An 18,232-nucleotide genomic window follows, 5' to 3' on the forward strand; every position below is an offset into this window, starting at 1 on the left:
TCCTGTAGTCCACAAAGTTAGAGTTTTGGCTATCCTTGAGCAATCTGACACAGTGAGTTTGGATTACTTGAGTCAGTTTGGGGAACGGGATCCGGAAGGGACAGAGTTTCAACTCGAGGAGGAGAGGAAACTAACTGTTCTTGGCCAGTGAGGTGGTACTAAAGCCACTGCCCCCCGGAAGGAGCGTAGTTTGTGTAAAAGTCTCATTAGAAGATTCACTGGGGGAAATAGGTAAACCTTCTAATGGTTCCTGAGTATCCACCGGAATGAAATTATGTCTAGAGACCATTCTGACTCCAGTGGTTTCGTCCTGGCTAGTGAGTCCGCTCTCACATTCTGGACTCCCGCGAGGTGAGTTACTGACAGGATCCAGTTCTTTTCTGTTGGCCAGGCGAAGATAGTGACCAGGATCCGATTCAGGTTGGGTGACTTGGATCCTCCCCTGTTGACGCAGTGTACTACGTCTGTGCTGTCTGACACTACTCTGATGTGGCTCGACCTCGGAGGAGAGAGTCTCTTCAGGGTCAAGAACACTGCCATGGCTTCGAGAACATTGATATGGGACTGTTTCATGGTGGGTGACCAAGCCCCCTGAAACATCTGATGTTCGGAGTAATCCCCCCCATCCACTTAGAGGCGCGGCTGTATGGAATGTCTCTTGTGGAGGTGGGAATTGTAGAGGAACCGATTTGGAGAGGTTCTTCGGTTCGGACCATGGGCGTAGTCTCATTTTCAAGACAAAGGGGATCTTCGAGACCTTGTCTCTTAAAGGTACTGTAGCTCTCTTTCTCCAAATTCGATTGATGTCTTTGAATTTGGCTTTTAATAGGACACCTGTTATTGAAGTGAATTGGAGAAGGCCGATGATACTTTCTAAGGTTCTTCTGGACATCTGTTTGTGTTTGAGAAAATTCTTGATCTTGGAGGCTATTCCTCTTACCTTTTTGGAAGGGAGAGACAACGTGTGCTTCGAAAGGTCCCACTGAATGTCTAACCATTCTAAGTGGCCTGATGGTTGCAGGCGAGACTTTTGGAGATTGACCCGAAATCACAGGTTGTCGAGAAATCGAAGTACTTGCTTCGTAGCTCTGTTGCCTTCTATGGCCGACCGTGCCCAAATGAGCCAACCGTCCAGATAAGCAATGATCTGTATCTCTTGGTTCCTGAGTTGTTCTAACACTGACTCTCCCAGTTTCATGAATATCCTGGGATCAATGTTAAGGCCGAAGGGCATGTCTTGAACGCAAAGGCTTTCCTGACTAGGCGAAAACCCAGATAAGAAGAGAAGTTTCGAGCTATAGGCACATGATAATAGTCGTCGGTAAGATCGACAGAGGTGGTGACGGCCGCACGGGGAAGTAAGGTCCGTACCTGAGAGATAGTCAACATCCGGAACTTGTCGCAGAGAATGTAAGAGTTTAGCTTTGACAAGTCCCGGTCCACTCTCAATGCCGACAAGCCTTTCTTCGGAATTGTCAACAGGCGGCCTTGGAACTTCGGTGATCGGTCCCGTTTGATTGCTTTCTTCTTGAGTAACTCTGTGGTGTACTCTTTCAGGATGGGAGTGGATTTCTGGGAGAAGGTCACTGGTGGAGGAGGAGGACCTTGTATCCATTTCCACCTCAAACCTTTAGAGATTATGCTATGAGCCCACAGACCGAAGGTCCAATGGTCTTGAAAGTGGTAAAGTCTCTCCCCTACCGGGACCACCTCGTTGTGAGGGAGTGAACCCAGATCCTTTCCTTCCCTGAGCCCCCTTTTTCTTAGGTCCGCCTCGATGGCGGAACTGTCTTCTACTCCTGTAGCTTCCTCTCTGGTGTCCACGAAAGGAACCTGAGGGTTCGGAGCTAGGGCTGTATGCAGGCGAGGGCATCCAAACGGGGTTGGGCTGTGTACCCGGGGAATCCATGAGGTAGCCCACCTGATGAGGGGGATTCGGATGCATAGGCGTCGAATCAGAGGAAGACTGTGATGACGAGTGGGTAACTGGCTATTGATGGCAGTGACCCCGGTTCATTTTGTAGAGGGTAACTCTCTGCTTCTTCTTGAAGAAAGCTTGCTTTTGGTCTTCGACCTTCTTTCTGGCAGTGAGGCCCCGCCTTTCCTGCAATTTTGGTTTGCTCTCGTATCATCTTGTAGAACCTTGTTCACCTCCTCCTGAGGGGAGAGGGTTTTACCCCATCAGGAGGAAACTATCAGCCTGCTCGGTTCCTGTCTGATAGAGGCCTCAGACAGAACGTATTTCCTACAACTAACCCGAGCAGACCACAAAGCGTGTAGGTCGAATTGGAAGGACAGAGATTGGTTCTTCATGAATATCCGAAACAAAGTCTCAGTGGGATAAATCGAGGCTAGGGGCTCCCCAAGGTGGGGTCCGGCTCTTTAAGAGCCGGCATGGCCGAACCTTCTTTGTCAGCTTGAATAGTAAGACCTGTCAATTTATCCGTAATAGGCAAGGTAACAATGAGAGCAGTTGTAGATATGGCGTAGTCCCCATTGTGTGGGGTGAGCTTGGAATTAGTGTACCCCCAGACCGACAACATCCTGGTCCAGACAGATCCGGCCTGCCCTTTAGGAAATATTACCGTTACCTTCGGTACCTTGTCTAACCTAACCAAGGCATGCTCTTTCAATCGAACGAATCCGTTGAATGGGAATTCTAGTCCCTAAGAGTAAATTCTAGGTCCTCCAGAGGGCGGACGTCTATGCCATCCAGAGTTATGGTACCATCTATATATGGGACATGTAAGGCAAATTTCTATGTGTTGTTTTTATCGAAGGAGGTTACTTCGATACGCCTGGGGCTGTAGGGGGAGTCATCCGAGTTCCTGAACGGATCCGACTCACCACCATATCTTTGAGCTCCGTCATAGCCCCTTGGCTTGCCCTAGAATGTGTTGTATCTGCTCTTAAACTCTACCCCTGGCTTTTAGCAGTCACGGTTTTATGCAAGGTAATATGAACATCAGGATCCTTTGAGGGTCCTAGGTCGGTGACGCAGGTAATTGCAAAGCTAAAGGCTCAAAACTCATCACCACCTACCTGCCCGTCCATGGGGTCGATGTCCAACCCTAGAGAGGACACTCCGAGGAGATAGGGTCCGCCAGATGGAGCATTCCTCCCAAACCTTGATACCCAAGGGCGGAGAGCCGCTCTTGCAGGCCGGAGAGATTCAACATCATCCTGAAAGAAGTGAGGGGATTAGTGATAAAGGAGAAGACCGTTCTCCTCAATAAGCAATGCATACATAAATCCGGATCAAATTAAATCATCGCCAAAGGATACTAAAACGAAACAAATTAGAACCAACTTACATCATGGGTCAGGAGTAGGGAGGACAGCTCGTAGCAGAGCGTGCATGACTCCGGGAACCATACCATGTAGGCGGACCTTCTGTAAAAGAAAGGAGACATAAGTCTGGATGTTCCTTGAAACTCTAGTTAGTGATCCTATTCACAGGCTGGGATCAACCAAATAACTATAACTAATAATAATGTCTATATTTATGTATGTATTTAATTATAAATATGTATATATGTGGATAAATATCCATACAACATCGTGTTCAAATAGAAATAAATTTCTACTCAGTACTTGGGATCGAACGCTAGCCCCTTCTAATGAAAAGCCAGGTCGAAACCAACCATGCCATGAGAGGCTATCTACTGTTCCTTGAGACTCTGGTCAGTGAACAGATGAATCAATAGAATACTAATATCCAGTAACCACGTAACATGTAACTATAAACCTCATCGGTAAAATAATGTTAACCCCGGTTCTGAACGTCTGAGTGATCTCTGTTGCCACCGGGGATCCGGTGACAAAGGTCCGTCATAGTGAAAACGTGAACATCAGAGGTAAGATAATATTAACCTCAATGCTGAACGTCTGTGTGATATCCGGTTAAGCCGGAGATTCGATGAAAAAGGACCGTAATAATGAAATTGTGATTATTCATGAAAAAGGGTTCGTACCCTGGTTATGATCGTCTGATTGATCTCTGTTTGTACCGGAGATCCGGTGACAAAGGTCCGTCATCGTGAAATCGTGACCGTCAACGGTACGATAATATTAAGCTCAATGCTGAACGTCTGTGTTATCTCCAGTGAAGCCGGAGATTCGATGAAAAAAGGACCGTAATAATGTAATTGTGATCAATCATGACAAAGGTTCGTGTGCAAAAGGCCTCAGCCGGAGTCTGAGTGCCGGATTTCACCGTTGCACTCCAAGTATCTGACTAGTTCTCACCCAATGAGTATCCATTATAGCGGAGTATAACTCAAGGCGGAGCTAAGGGTGTCGGCATAAAGCGATCCGAAATAATGACTTAAACACTAACGTAACCTATTAATAGTGCTAGCTATATTAACAGTAACCACATCAATAAAACGTGAATACCATTAAACGTAATATCATCAACCCGGAGAATAAGAGGAGGCAGGAATAACTCGTGATCGTATAAAACGGAAAACGGGAAATCCACCTCCTCTAATCGAGCTTAATAAAGAAAACGAGAGAAGGGGTAACTCGTAACTGTAGTAACAGAAAACGAGCACTCTATGTTCACGCTCTCAAGGTTACATAATAAAGAACCAAAATCACACAATAATGTGATAAGAATAATGATAAAATTGTAATAACCAAGAACGAAGAATAACGACAACGTAACAAATAAACATAAAGATAAAGTCTAAAACGAGCACCTTCCTGAGGCGTGTACATAACTATAACAAAGACTAGATCGATATTCTTCGTCCAAATTGGACTTGCTAGCAAATAAATACCATAGTAAAAACCAATAATAAATAAAAGATAATAATATTGGTCATAAAATGTAAGTGATATAACCTAGATGACAGAGTACCAGATGGGCAATATTAACTTGAAAAACTACCGAAGCGAACAAAATCAAAATGGCTGCCGATACCGAGGCAGGCCAACCGCTTCCAAAACTAAAATCCACAATACTGGAAAAAGAACAAATGCCCGGTACTGAAATAAACTGTCAAAACAAACTATGGTACTTAACATTGGTAAAGGTGAAGTAGCAACGTCAGTCATGTTGAATTAACGACAATCACTTGCGAAAAACACCGAACAAAACAATTATCGACTTAGCGGGCAAGTCCAAAACAGAAGGATGACCTGGAGGGCGCGAGTAGTAGGTGTCGGTGGGGTAGTCCAACTGTGTTCTCTAGGGCCTGTCACGGCCCTCCCCTTTGATGAAGGGATTATCTAAATGGAAGACAGCCTGTGAACAGTGGTTTTCACACGCCCTTGTTGTATACACGACACCCACAAGGTGATCGCGCGAGGGTAGTAACCTCTGCATTCCATGCTTTTATCTTTCTCTAGTATATTTGGAAGATTTATATTAGAAAAGTGTAAAGAAGGACCCTTTTCACCGGGCGTCACAGGTCGACCCAGAAATAGTGGCTTTATCTAGAGAAGAGGGCCAGATACAGTTCGCTGAATCAGTGGAACTTACCCTCTTCCCTGACCCAACGTTTCTCGCTAAGAATGAACTCCCTACTAAGAGGTGGGGCCCATGGAGAATCTGCCCCTGAAAGATGTCTCTCAATGCCCTGTAGAGAGTCTAAAGGTCTGTCTTCGAAGAACTTCAGACTTTGGCGGAGGACAACTCTTTAAAGGAGAAACATCGGGTAGTGATTTCTCACTTAAACAACTAAAGGCGAAAATCACCTTCTTTATTCGCAGAGCAGATCCGGACAGTACACCCGTAGGTCACCATCCTATAAAAGTCGCTCTTCCTTAAATTTCTTCCAAGGAATGGATTTCGAAAGCCTTCGATCTTTCACATGCTGGAAATCCTCAAGAGTGTTCTTTAAACACTATGCGAAGCAGGTGCACGAAGTCAAGAGATTTGTGGTAGCCGCAGGTAGTGTATTAAAACCTGCTGCTTAGTGCTGCGTAGGACAGTGAGTTATTTCGGGACTCTAACTCAACGGGTGCCTGTGTTGACCCTAATGCGATACATAGTGATTTTAAGTGCCACTTAGTGGCACGAAAGACTGTTCTTCTACAAGGTGAAGTAACATAGACTTGAACACGTGTGCCACATGTTTATTTGGACATGAAGTGTATTGTGACTTTAAAAGACTTTTAGTTCCCCTGGAACCCATGTGTGTAATGGCAAGTTTTCCTTTTCAGATTCCACACCCTTGTCTTATGTAGTCCTCAGTCTATGTTTATTAATCAATAATTTTATTGTAAATTATTCACCTTATTTCATATCGCGAATATTTTCTTGAATAAAATAGAAATCTCGCTACCATATGCGTCTTATTTCGCCCCACTATATGAAATACACTACTGTTACAGAGTTTTATTGCCCCTATTTTGACCTTTATTATAATTCATGTTATAATATTGCTCCTGTCTGATATAAGCTCACCTTAGAAAAGTGAAATATTTGTTCCCACACAAGTACTCAACTTTCCTGGTCTGTCTGCGAGACCGACAAGATCCTTGTCTACAGGTGAGTTTTTCTTCATCAGGATACTTTGAGATGTTCCTCTCGTCCAAACAGGACTTCCCTGCCAGGGAGCCAGGGGGCCAGGAAGCCATGTCATAGTTTATGCCATTGGTAGTGACATGTAATGGAGATGTCACGGTCTCTAAGGTCATCCGACCAAAGGAATATTGTTTGAAGTAGAAGGCACTACCGATACGGGGAAAATCCACGATACACTAATTCTCTGGTACACTTCCATCAGGACGTAATGGCTTGAGCCCAAAATACGGATTTTGAGCGAAGCGAAAAATCTATTTTTGGGTGAGATAGCCATGACGTCCTGATGGACCCGCCCTCGTTCTCCACTCTGGCCTGTCAGGCCCCTCCCTTTCTTATTGTATCATGGAGGCTGACAGATACGCTGGATGGAATCAAGGAATGGAGCGCGCAGATGTGACGTAAACCAAGATGACGGATAGCTATGGCGGCCATTTGTTTACATCGCTAGGTACCGTAACAGTAACGCAGGAGGAGAGTTTTGTAACGGCTCCTCCTAATACTTGCCACACTTTCCCCTCGAAGCGTAGACGCTATGTGGGGTGCAGATAGCTATATGGCGTGTCAAGCATACGTCCCCTGTTATTATACGATATCCTAAAGGGAAACCTTATGGGTACTCGCGCCAGAAGTTAGAATTCTGTGAAACCTTTAGTTAATTCTCTGGGAATATCTACTGTAGTCATATATACCCTCAGGAAGCTACTGAAGGAACCTTCCATCAGTACGTCATGGCTATCTCACCCAAAAATAGATTTTTCGCTTCACTCAAAATCCGTTTATTACAACAATGTAATAATAAATGAAAAATAATACAATACATACAGTACAAAACTGTACTATTATAGTTACCCCTATTATAGACTAGAACTACATTTTCTGTCTGAACCAATTTTCTTCAACTCTTATTCTCGGCCTAGCTGGCACATATCTTTTCTTAAAGTGAAACATTTTTCGTAAAGTGAGTCTCAAAAATATTCGCATCTTGTTTCATAGCTTGAAAATTTTGTAAGCAGAGTCTTTCGTAAAGAGAGGTATGACTGTATTTTAGTTATCTTCCCTTTTGGATTTCTTAGCATTCCAGCGCAGGAAAAGTACTGTGTTATAAATAAATACAGTATTGTGAATGGTACGAAGTTTGTCTATTCCTCTCATGAAATATGCTCAAGTTGTAGAGCTTATGGAACTGGAGAATCTACCTTGCGCAGTAGTAAGCTGTTGTGTCATAAACAGAACAACCGACTTTTGATTCTCATAACAGCTAAGGAGAGAAAATAATTTCAAGTTCAAGAGGAAGAGAATAGTAGTAGGTTTGTACAGAGTTGTTGTTGATATGAACACGCCAATACTCACCTGCCAGCCAAGTTTTGATAGTGTTGAGCTTTAAAAGATCTCACTTATTTAAGGGGTGCATTTGACAAAAAAAAAAAAAAAAATATAATTTCCTGCAATGTTTTGCATACGGACTCATACTGTACACCTTTTTCTATAATCTCAGAAAATTTTATTGAAGAATTTGTTATGGTTTTGGAGATATAAAACAAAAATTTAACCCTACTATCATCGGGAAAATTGCATTTTCCATATAATCTATTGGTAACTTCAGTTTATTGGTAATAAATTCATTTTACCTATCAAATAAGAATATCTAATTACAGTACATGGCAACACTATGATTCGGCAATAGCAAAGAGGTGCTTGAGTGAAGAAACGATAACAACAGACTGCCAGTAGCAGGTCAGAACTCGACTGCAAACTTATCATTTCAACCTCCCTCGTGTTTTGACTCTTCGTTTTGCAAAGTTATTTCTTTTGGCTTTTAATACATCATTGTTAAGAAGAAACAATGTCAAGACCAAGAAAATGTATGGAACATCTATGTTCCATGAGAGAAAATGTGGGCAACTCTTGACACCCCCAAATTTAGGATAATACTCTTTCCAAGAAGGAGGAAGGAGGAGGACCAGAAGCCTAAATATGTAGAATATGCATTACACAAGAAGCAATAATCACAAATAGCACAAATATGATATAAGACATCGAATTTGTCATAAAATCCTCAAAATGTATGACAACAAGCAAATAAATGGGCAGCCAAGCAAAAAAATATTATCCTAAAACTTTAAGAGGCCGATTTCTCGAAACTATAGTGTACTTATCAACCTTCAAATGGAAATTCAGATGTAACGAATTCACCAATCTCGATGAAACAAAAAGCAAATGAAAGCTAAATAATTTATCTATATTTTTTTAGAAATTTGGTCCGAAAAATAATTCTGGGATGAATTTTTCCAAGAAATTGATCAAAGATTTTTAAAAATTGAAAAATATTTGTAAAGAGTCAAATGATAATAAAAACAAGGATTGCTCTCTTACTCTATTTTTTTATCTAGTATCTGTCTACCATATAAATTTCAGCTCTTGAATGCAATAGTTATGGCATTTTTTTTTTTTTTTTTTTTTTTTTTTTTTTTTTTTTTTTTTTTTTTTTTTTTTTTTTTTTTTTTTTTTAAAGGGGGCAGGGGTACTAGTGAAAAGGCAGAGATGCAAAGAATATATGAATACTAACCTTTTTGCTATGCATAAACTAACCCATACCCAAAATATCGAACTGATTCATGCAAAAACACAGGGGTTATTAATAGAAAACTATTTTTTAAAACGCTCCCCTCAACTTCCTTTCTTATTCTCAGAAGGCCAGAGAGTTTTCTTGTTGGTGGTAAGTCTGACTTGCCTGTCTAATTACTTAGACTAACATGGCTTCCATAGCTGAGTCTAGTGGTCATTTTCACATTAGTATTTCTTCGGTGAAGGTTCTGATTGTTCACTTTACCTAACAAAGTCTAGTCTCAAATTCTTTCATTACTTTTGATCTTTCTGCTTGTAAGCCCTGACAGTTCTGCATCCATAGTTGTATTTTTATACCTCTAGATTGCTAGGCAGAAGACTTGAGTTGGTAGTGAGGATCCTTATATCCCTCCTTTCACTAAATTAAGTGCTCTTAAGCATTTTCTTTCTTAATTTGGGAGTTGGCATATCATATCATATAGATTTTCTTAACTTTTTGTTGTTGTTGGCACATCACATAGTAGAATCTCTTAAATTTTCATTGTTGTTGGTAATGTATTAGCTAAAGCTACTCAATTACAGTACATCGTGTTCCGGGTGACAGTGCGTTTTCGTTTATTTGTATGCTCAGCCACTAGCTCATTATGTGTTTAATGTACACTAGTTGGCCAAATACAAACAGTCCTGACTTTATTACCATTGTGATCCTTACTATGAAAGAGACATAGTTTATTGTGGAATATATATATTCAGTGAAAAAATGTATAGTTAAAATAATAGAATAGTTTTAATACACAAGTAATCCATCACAATTATGCTGGAGGGCCCAATACACAAATGATGCCTCACGTCCCTGAACCTCAGCATATACAAAGCAATAACATGCCAGATTTAAATAATGTGTTTATGAGTAAACCTTAGAGTAAAATCTTATAACTTGTCTTTAAGGTAGGTTCTGATGCGGCTTTTTCCTCAAAGTATTCGGAGATGGCTATCTCCAAGACTTTAAAATATATACTTCTAAATTCCATGTTTTTGTTGGGGATATGTGTCGTTCAATTGTTATCACTATTACAGAGAATGGCTGCTAATTCCAGTTCAGCCTAGTCTCTAAATCTTTGATGCCCCAAAGATGTTTTGAATCATATCAAGCACGTTTGTTACCTAAATTTGCTGTAGATGTCAATATATTGCCCTCATTTGAGCCATTGACTACAATCAATAAATAAACCCGTTCAATTCCTGATTTACGAGCTAATTTCTGACAGTGTTTACTGCTTGGTGGTAATAATCTCAGAAGTGTTGATGGAAATACAGTAGTGTACTCTCCTTTGCAGGTTATGTATTGATTCAGAGTCATATTTCAGGCCTAATCTACTGTTTTTCAATCAATAACCTAATTCCTCAAGTTGTAGCCAGTAGTTCTATTGCACAACAGTCAGCCCTTACTCTTCGCGGAGGTTAGATAACAGAGACAGGCGCAGAAAGCGAGAATCCACAAATACTTGCTGCCCTAGGTTGGGTTAAATCCTAACCAATCAACTCGCTGCCCATTGCCTACGTGTGGTCAACTAACACACTAAGTACAGTACTCTCTAATATTGTTTTTACTTGGTTTGTAACATAGTAGAAGTATTGTATTATTGAATGAACACATTTCAGTAAGTTTAAAGTACATGTGCACTTGTTTACTACATACTGTACATGGTAAAGATACGGTACAGTACACATACAGTATAGTACGTAACACTAGTCAATGTGACACCTAAAACAACAAATCACTGTTGTTCCCATCTAATATAACACTTCGCAGATACTTTAGTGTATACAGTATTACTGAAATAGTGTATATCAATGTAATATATGTAAAGTACTATCAGTACAATACAGTTTAATTAGCTAAGGTAATGCTCATACTGTACTGTAAGTGTTCGCTGTTTCCGGCAGGACAACTCTCCCTGTTTGACAACTCACCATACAGGTAACCTACCTGTACTTATTGTAGAGTAAAGTAGTATTTATGTACAGTACTGTACAGTATAGTTAATAAACAATACTATACATTACTGTAATACTGTATTGTACGATATGTATACAATAATAGTTAAAATTCACTAATTGTAGACATTTTATACAAAGAGTACTATCCATTTCCGTATGAAGTTCTACGCAGTCATGAACCATGTTGCAACTCTTGATGCGTTGTGTCTTGCACATTACTGTAGGGAATCACACACTTACAGTACATTACCTTGTAAATATATACACTCTGCAGGAGTAAGTACAATACAAATACATCACTTCTTACACTACTTCAAAACGTGATTCTGCTTAAAAAGGACCGAAGCAGGAGATGCACACAACGAGAAGAAACGATGCAAGACTGAAGCCGAGTGAGCCAGAGATGGTGTGTCATGCTGTATGGAGAGGGAAATTGTGCGAAGGATGCCAGTGTAAAGGAGCACAGTCTGTTTGAAATCATCGGGCTGATAGAGTACTGTACTTATCGCGAATATGTGATTTTTTTATTTAATAAGTTTTGCCGTTCTTTGTGTTGCGAACGTGCAAAATCACAAAGAATATACCAGCAAAAAGCGAGGGCTGACTGTATTCAGGAAAATCTGATGGTGCACAGTGTCTCCCAGATCGGAGATTTTCTCACAAAGATTTCAATTCTGGATTATGTTGACCATCAACAGCAAGAAACGTTGTTCTTCCACATTTCTAGCTGATCTTTTTGACACCAAGATGATTGGATCCTTATATCTCTTCTCTCGATATCATTAATACAGTATTTTTAAACATCTGCTTATCCCTAATGTGCTGAAATGTAAGTCTAGATATTTTTATACTCCCCTCATAAGATAAGTGCTCGTTACTTCTTATCATTCCCACCATTTTCCAGGATTCAGCAGGTGTTAAATAAAATTCAGGATTTATGAAAACAGTAAGATGCTTCTCTCTGGCCATTGTTTCATAGATCTGTGCCCCTGTTGTCAAAGTGTCCAAGATGGCTGCCATTCAGCTGAAACAGCTAATCTAAAAGTGGATTCATCCAAACCCATTCGTGCCACATCTATCCACTGTATCCTCCGAAATAAAGGGTTTTTGATGACCTCTAGACTGTCTATTATAGGTTCCAAAGGACAGTCTACCAATAATCTATTTAGAAAACAGTAGAATTTTTATTCTTATTGGTGCAAAGCTAGAAATCTGTTAATGATTAGGACTAGTTGGATATCGTTAATTTTCTTTAGTTCCTTTTTTATGATAAACTTTTTTTCCAGCAGTTAAGAGATATAGATGCATGCTTGATTATGTCCTCAAGTGTCTGGGATTAGATCTCTTCGTTTCCGGTATTATAGTGAATGGTTTTAGATCGTTTTAGTATGGAAAGACCTCTAGTAAGGTAAATTTTCTGGAATTTTGATGAGGTTTTATAGTATTTATAAGATCTGTGATTTGAGTGGTTGGGAAATCTTTCTCTTCAAGATCTCACGGTTAAAACACTTTTCCAGTTGGCATTACCTTCAGCTAGATGCATAAGTGAACTAAAAGTGCTGTCTGTCAAATTAGGCTTTGTTTGAGGAACACAAGATACTTTTGTCCCTTTTGTCCTTCTTTAGAGCCAAAATTTATTATAAGTTTAAATTTGCCTCAATTTTTTCACAATCCTCGAAAAATAGATGAAAGTATTTCAGTAAAAAGTGGGTTTCTTTGTCCTTTAAGAGTTACTCAGTATCTTTTGAACAAAACTACAGGCATTAGAGGCAGTGTCCTTAATTTGTTTTGTGGGATTGGGGTCCCTAATTATGCTATAACCAAAGTTGCAATGTTTTTTATTGTTAAAAGTTTGGTCACAGAAGCTCACAAGGACTTAGGTCCATATCTTGAAAGTAAAGGTGGTAATTGTTTACAACACCATGCTCTCCATTTACTCCAAAATAATGCAATCCTGCAGTTCTCATCTTCTTGCTCAGTAATTAGGTGGGTATCTAAATTCTGGGAAAGCAATAATTAGCAAGATATGTTGAGGAAGGGGGAAGGGATTATAAAAAGAAAATAGCTCGGTTTCCTCACTAAACAACTTGGAACTGACATGTCAACATAGTCAACGAAACAGAATTTGTGATGCCAGCGTACATAAACAGAAGTTCGTAATGCCAGCGTACGTTTGATATACTGTATATTCAAATTATACTTCATCAAAAATTGAGTGATTACTCAAAAGTGTCACTATTTGTAAATTGCATACTTTATGGACACTTTTAAGTGATTAATCCATTTTTAATTAAGTATATTTTGAATATACAGTATCTCAAATATACGCTGGCATCACAAACTTCTGTTTATGTACGCTGGCATCACGAATTCTGTTTGGTTGATTATGTTGACATGTCAGTTCAAAGTCGTTTAGTGAGGAAACCAAGCTATTTTCTTTTTATAATCCCTAACCCCTTCCTCAATTTATCTTGCTAATTATTGCTTTCCCAGAATTTAAATAACCACCTAATTACTGTGCAAGAAGATGAGAACTGCAGAATTGATTTATGTTGAAGTAAATGGAGAGCGTGGTGTTGTAAACAATTACCGTAAAGGTACAAGATATTAAGAGTGCAGCTACCTCCTTTAATTTTTATTGAAAATTTTCTTTTAAGAGTGTTTTATCAGCAGCTGAATGGCCTATCAAGTCAGTTTTTGCTAAGCAATATTTTTAAAAATCCTGGTACAGTATACTGTACTTTTGAAGATTTGTAGGTTCTGTTAAGGGGGAGGATAAATGCAGGGCTGTTCGTTGGTCTAATAGATTTCTAGTTCAGTTAATCTGAAGTCCATGTTTTTTTTTAGGTGATTTGTTGGAAGTAATCTAAACCGTATTCTTAAATCTTAACCACGACATATTGTTTTTATTAGAAATTACTCTTTTCTCTTTTCTTCACCAGCATCTCACACCCAATAGAACCTATAATGATGTCTAGCTACTAGCCCTAGCAATTTATCAAATATGTAGGCGTCTTCGTTACAACAATCCATGCAGAAAGCACATTTACAAAGAAATGTTGTATCAATGGTGATATAAAGATTTATACTAAAGGCTTAGTGTTTAAGAATGGTGTCATTATTTAATTTGAACATTTCAGGTGCAATACTCTCTCATTACTAAAATGAATGGGTATCATTATAAAATAAATAGGTTATATTTCTTCAGAATTCTACATACTGTGTGATAACTTAAAACATATATTAGCTTAAACCTACCCTAGGATATATCCTAAGATCTGAATTAACTGGTTCATGTTTCTGTAATTTATTTAACTTTGACACTTCTGTCTACATAGAAAGTCAGCATAGTTGAATTAAGAGCTTTGTGTATCATAGGATATAACAAATTTGAAATAAAAGAATCATATCAGTACAGTTTATGATTAGTTTTATACCTAGAGCTGCTCTAAGTCACCAAAGCAGCTGATGACCATTGTGAAGCTGTGGTTATTGAACCTCTGTATGTCTCAGTTATAAAGGGTTGAGACTTGTCTATGATTATCCTAAGTGCCAAGTATCCTGCCGGCCAGTCATTAATATTAAGTAACAAAGTATGGCATGTCCTCCACATTATCATGATTTTCAGTGGAAAACTACCAAGTTTGATAAGAAAAATATGATACCCTATCTAATCACATTTAAGTTTCCATTTGATGAGTTTTTCATTATTACATTTCTACAACTAATATGCATAACTAGGGATTTTATGTAATGAATATAAAATTGCTTTGAGATGTCTTAAGTTTATGATGTACTGAATATTAGATCATGATTAGAAGTAATGATGATTTTTTTTTCACTTACAGGGTCCAAGAAAGAGATCGTACTCATTTCTTCCCGCACAAAATTAAAAAGGCTAGGAAGGTGGATGAAGACTACATTCCTCCTGAAGTTATTCGCAGATAATTGTTTCTTAGGTAATGGAATTGTTAAATATAATCTTCATTTTATGTAAAGAACAATTTGTGTTCTGATTTTCACATGCTGGTATTACATTTTTTTGTTTTCCTTCTCTTAATGGGGTCAGACATCTTGGAGGTTTTGACCACTCTTCTATTCTATGCACTCTCCCATTAAATTCCGGTCTGGTATAAGTCTTCACCCCTGACCTTTATATTTTGTCTAATAGGCTTCTCTTTCTGTTTGCAACCTTGTTCAGTACACCAATACCCATCACTTCTCAAAATGTCTGCTCCTCTGTTAATCTCGTCATATCCTTAAACGTCTCTTTCTTCACCCTCTAAACACTATATATCTCAGCTATTTTCTCATTTTATCATACTGTTTTTGCACACTCCAGCTCTGAATTATTTTTTAAATGCCCATGTCTCGTTTTGAGTGCTGGAGAAGACTGCCAGTGTATGAGAATTTCAGTAAACTCAAAGTTGTCCATGTTAACTCATTCTTATTTTTTCCAGATAATTTCAAATAAGTACAAAACATCTTCATAAAGCCAATCTTATAATACATTACAGTGTATTCCTTTTTGTTTCAGGACAAAAAATATTTAGAAATGCAGATATATAAAATAGAACAACCCTTTATAAGATGCGTTGGAATGGGGGAGATTGAATGAAGCTTTACTCGCTTTCATTCCACGTTTATAAAATTCTCCAAGTGTCAAGAATATGATTGGTGTTGGCATCATTCAGTAAATACAAAATATTATCAAGAAACTGAAAAGAAAAAATTTGAATATTTTTGGGATTATTATATGAGAGAGAATATGAATAAGAGGTTAAATTAATTCCTACTTTCAGTTAGTTTTCAAGGTTTTATTCTTTATAGATTGATTCTATATTCTATTAGGTGAGTCAAAGACTGTAACATCAATTTAGGTGAGATTCCCCATAGAAATAGAGCTGCCTATGCCCTGAGGAGAGTGTGGGCAAATTTCTAAAGTAACATTTATGAGGGGAGTTTAATAGACATTTGGAATATTTTATGGGGAGGGGCAATCAAAGTCATTAGCTAAGACATAAGTAGGCTAAGGCTCTACTGAAGAAGTTCAATATCGTGTCACAAACATGAAGAAATGTTTAGCTTTTGAATCCTGGTGAACCATGTCATAAGATTAATGCTTAATAACACAATCTTTAATATTATGCAGAACATGATAGCTTATGCCTATAGCAGTGTCATCTATAGTTTACATAAGCCTCATTAGGTTATCAAGATAAATAACTCACTGGCACTAGGGATATTAGCTTGATGTTCTTACTCTTATGCAGTGGGGGTTGGTGGCTACATTATTATCTTAATCCATCATCATCATCCATTAAACACCTTTAGATACTGAATCCCCTCCATTCTTTACAAGTGAGACCAAGTTTCTCACTTAAAAAGCCTTGAAATTAACTACTTTATAAACCATCTGCCTATCAGATTTTATTATTGAACAGCTATATAACTAGGATGAATTTGTTCTCGGCTAATTTTTTAGAAAGTGTTGTATTCATCAGGAATCTCTTCGAGGCCATATATTTCAAAATCAAGTAGATCATTGACCCAGTACTTGGTACATACCAAGTACTGGCAAGTAAATATCTGCCTATTCATCCCTATGATGGGCTGATAAGAGGTTGCTGGAGTCATTTACTTTTCCCCTGTATGGGACCAGGGAGACTGGGATATACCATTTTAATTCTAAGAGGGCTTTCCTCCCACCAAGAGGCGAGTCTCCCTATTTTAAAGGATGAAAGATTTTTATGCATGTAGAAAAAAACACAAAAAAATGTTAAAGTAATTTGTATTTTTCCTAGTTATACAATCTGAGCCCTTTAAAGTTGAACTTCTCACCTCAACCACCCCTCTTAGTCTTGAGCCAAAAGTTAAAAGGAAAGAGTCCTTTGACAGAAGAGTTCCTGGGATTACTCGTTCTGACTCTCTACCTGTTAACTACGTTGTTAGCAAATTCATCGGCCTTTTTAGCTCTGCTGAGAACATTCCCTTATTTTGGAGGGCTTAGGTTTGAATAGCTAAGAACAACACAAATTACTTTTTAAATTTTATATACGGTATTTCTAAAAAACATGCTTATATCCATATATATTTTCATAAGACTTTCAAAACTTTATACCTACCAATAACTCCACATCTTTTTCATCATAGCACAGCCATTTTTTTTCTTCTTGGAACCCAGTCGTTCTTAAAATGTCTATTGAAAAATATTTTTCTTCACTTCTACTATCATATTCTTTACTCTTGCCACATTCAATCTTACCTTAAACTAATCCATTTTATGATCTTTCACCCATATTTAGTTTTCATGATGCAGACAGTCAATTTTTTCCTCCCCATCCCTGCTCTCACAAACTTTTTAACTTTTATGAGTAACACAATTTCAGCACAATTATAGAATTTATGAGTGGTTGGGTATCCTATTTTTTCAATTTACTTTTTAGGTTGTGCTATAAATGTCTCATAACCTCTAAATTCATGTAAACATCCAATATTTTTAATAAATAGCTGGTGTTGCTTTTTATGGATTCCTTGCTAAAGACATAATCTCATTGCCATTTGATATAACATACTTTTAATAGTGATTCCTCTATCTATGGTTATGTAGTCCAGCCAAAGATCTAATGTTTTACTCTGTGAATTCAACTTAGTCTGATTTTTATAAATCAATTTCTCCTTTTCAGGTATGCTCTTGTCTCCTGCAATTAGCCCTTAGACATATGTATTCACCTGTATGTGAAGATAAATACGTTTTTCTTTAACTTTTGAGCCATGTAAACAATTAACAACTTAAAGTTGAACAATCATATGCATAGGCCTGTTTCCAAATGCTGCTGTATACATGGTTGTATAATACTGTATTGGGTTTATGTAAATAGATTTTTTTATTTATCCTTTTAATTTTTTTTTTATCCACCAAAGCCTCCACTTTTGCACAAGTCTTATCGATTGTAATGTACTGTATACAGTATTACCATCTGAAGAAGATGAAATTATTGGGAGATGAAATCATAGAGATGGCTGCATTGTTGGTGAATTAAAGTATGATTTATGTAGGTCTAATTTAATTGATACTTTTTTTAATCACAAACAGTTACAGTAAATGGATTTATTACAGCTAAAACAATT

The 18,232-nt window shown here is 38.2% G+C and overlaps 1 protein-coding gene across 1 annotated transcript in view; it reads left to right on the forward strand.

Annotated features, from left to right (window-relative positions):
• The window catches only part of LOC137645741 (uncharacterized), a 326,800-nt gene extending 308,801 nt beyond the window's left edge, over window positions 1–17,999 (forward strand). The window contains exons 9-10 of the mRNA XM_068378640.1: window positions 14,950–15,060; window positions 17,788–17,999. Coding sequence (XP_068234741.1) covers window positions 14,950–15,049 — 100 coding nt within the window. The 3' untranslated portion in view covers window positions 15,050–15,060; window positions 17,788–17,999. The remainder of the gene's footprint in view (window positions 1–14,949; window positions 15,061–17,787) is intronic.
• Window positions 18,000–18,232: the final 233 nt, after the last annotated feature.

The sequence above is a fragment of the Palaemon carinicauda genome, chromosome 8 (assembly GCF_036898095.1).
Source record: "Palaemon carinicauda isolate YSFRI2023 chromosome 8, ASM3689809v2, whole genome shotgun sequence".
In the NCBI taxonomy this organism is placed as follows: Eukaryota; Metazoa; Arthropoda; class Malacostraca; order Decapoda; family Palaemonidae; genus Palaemon; species Palaemon carinicauda.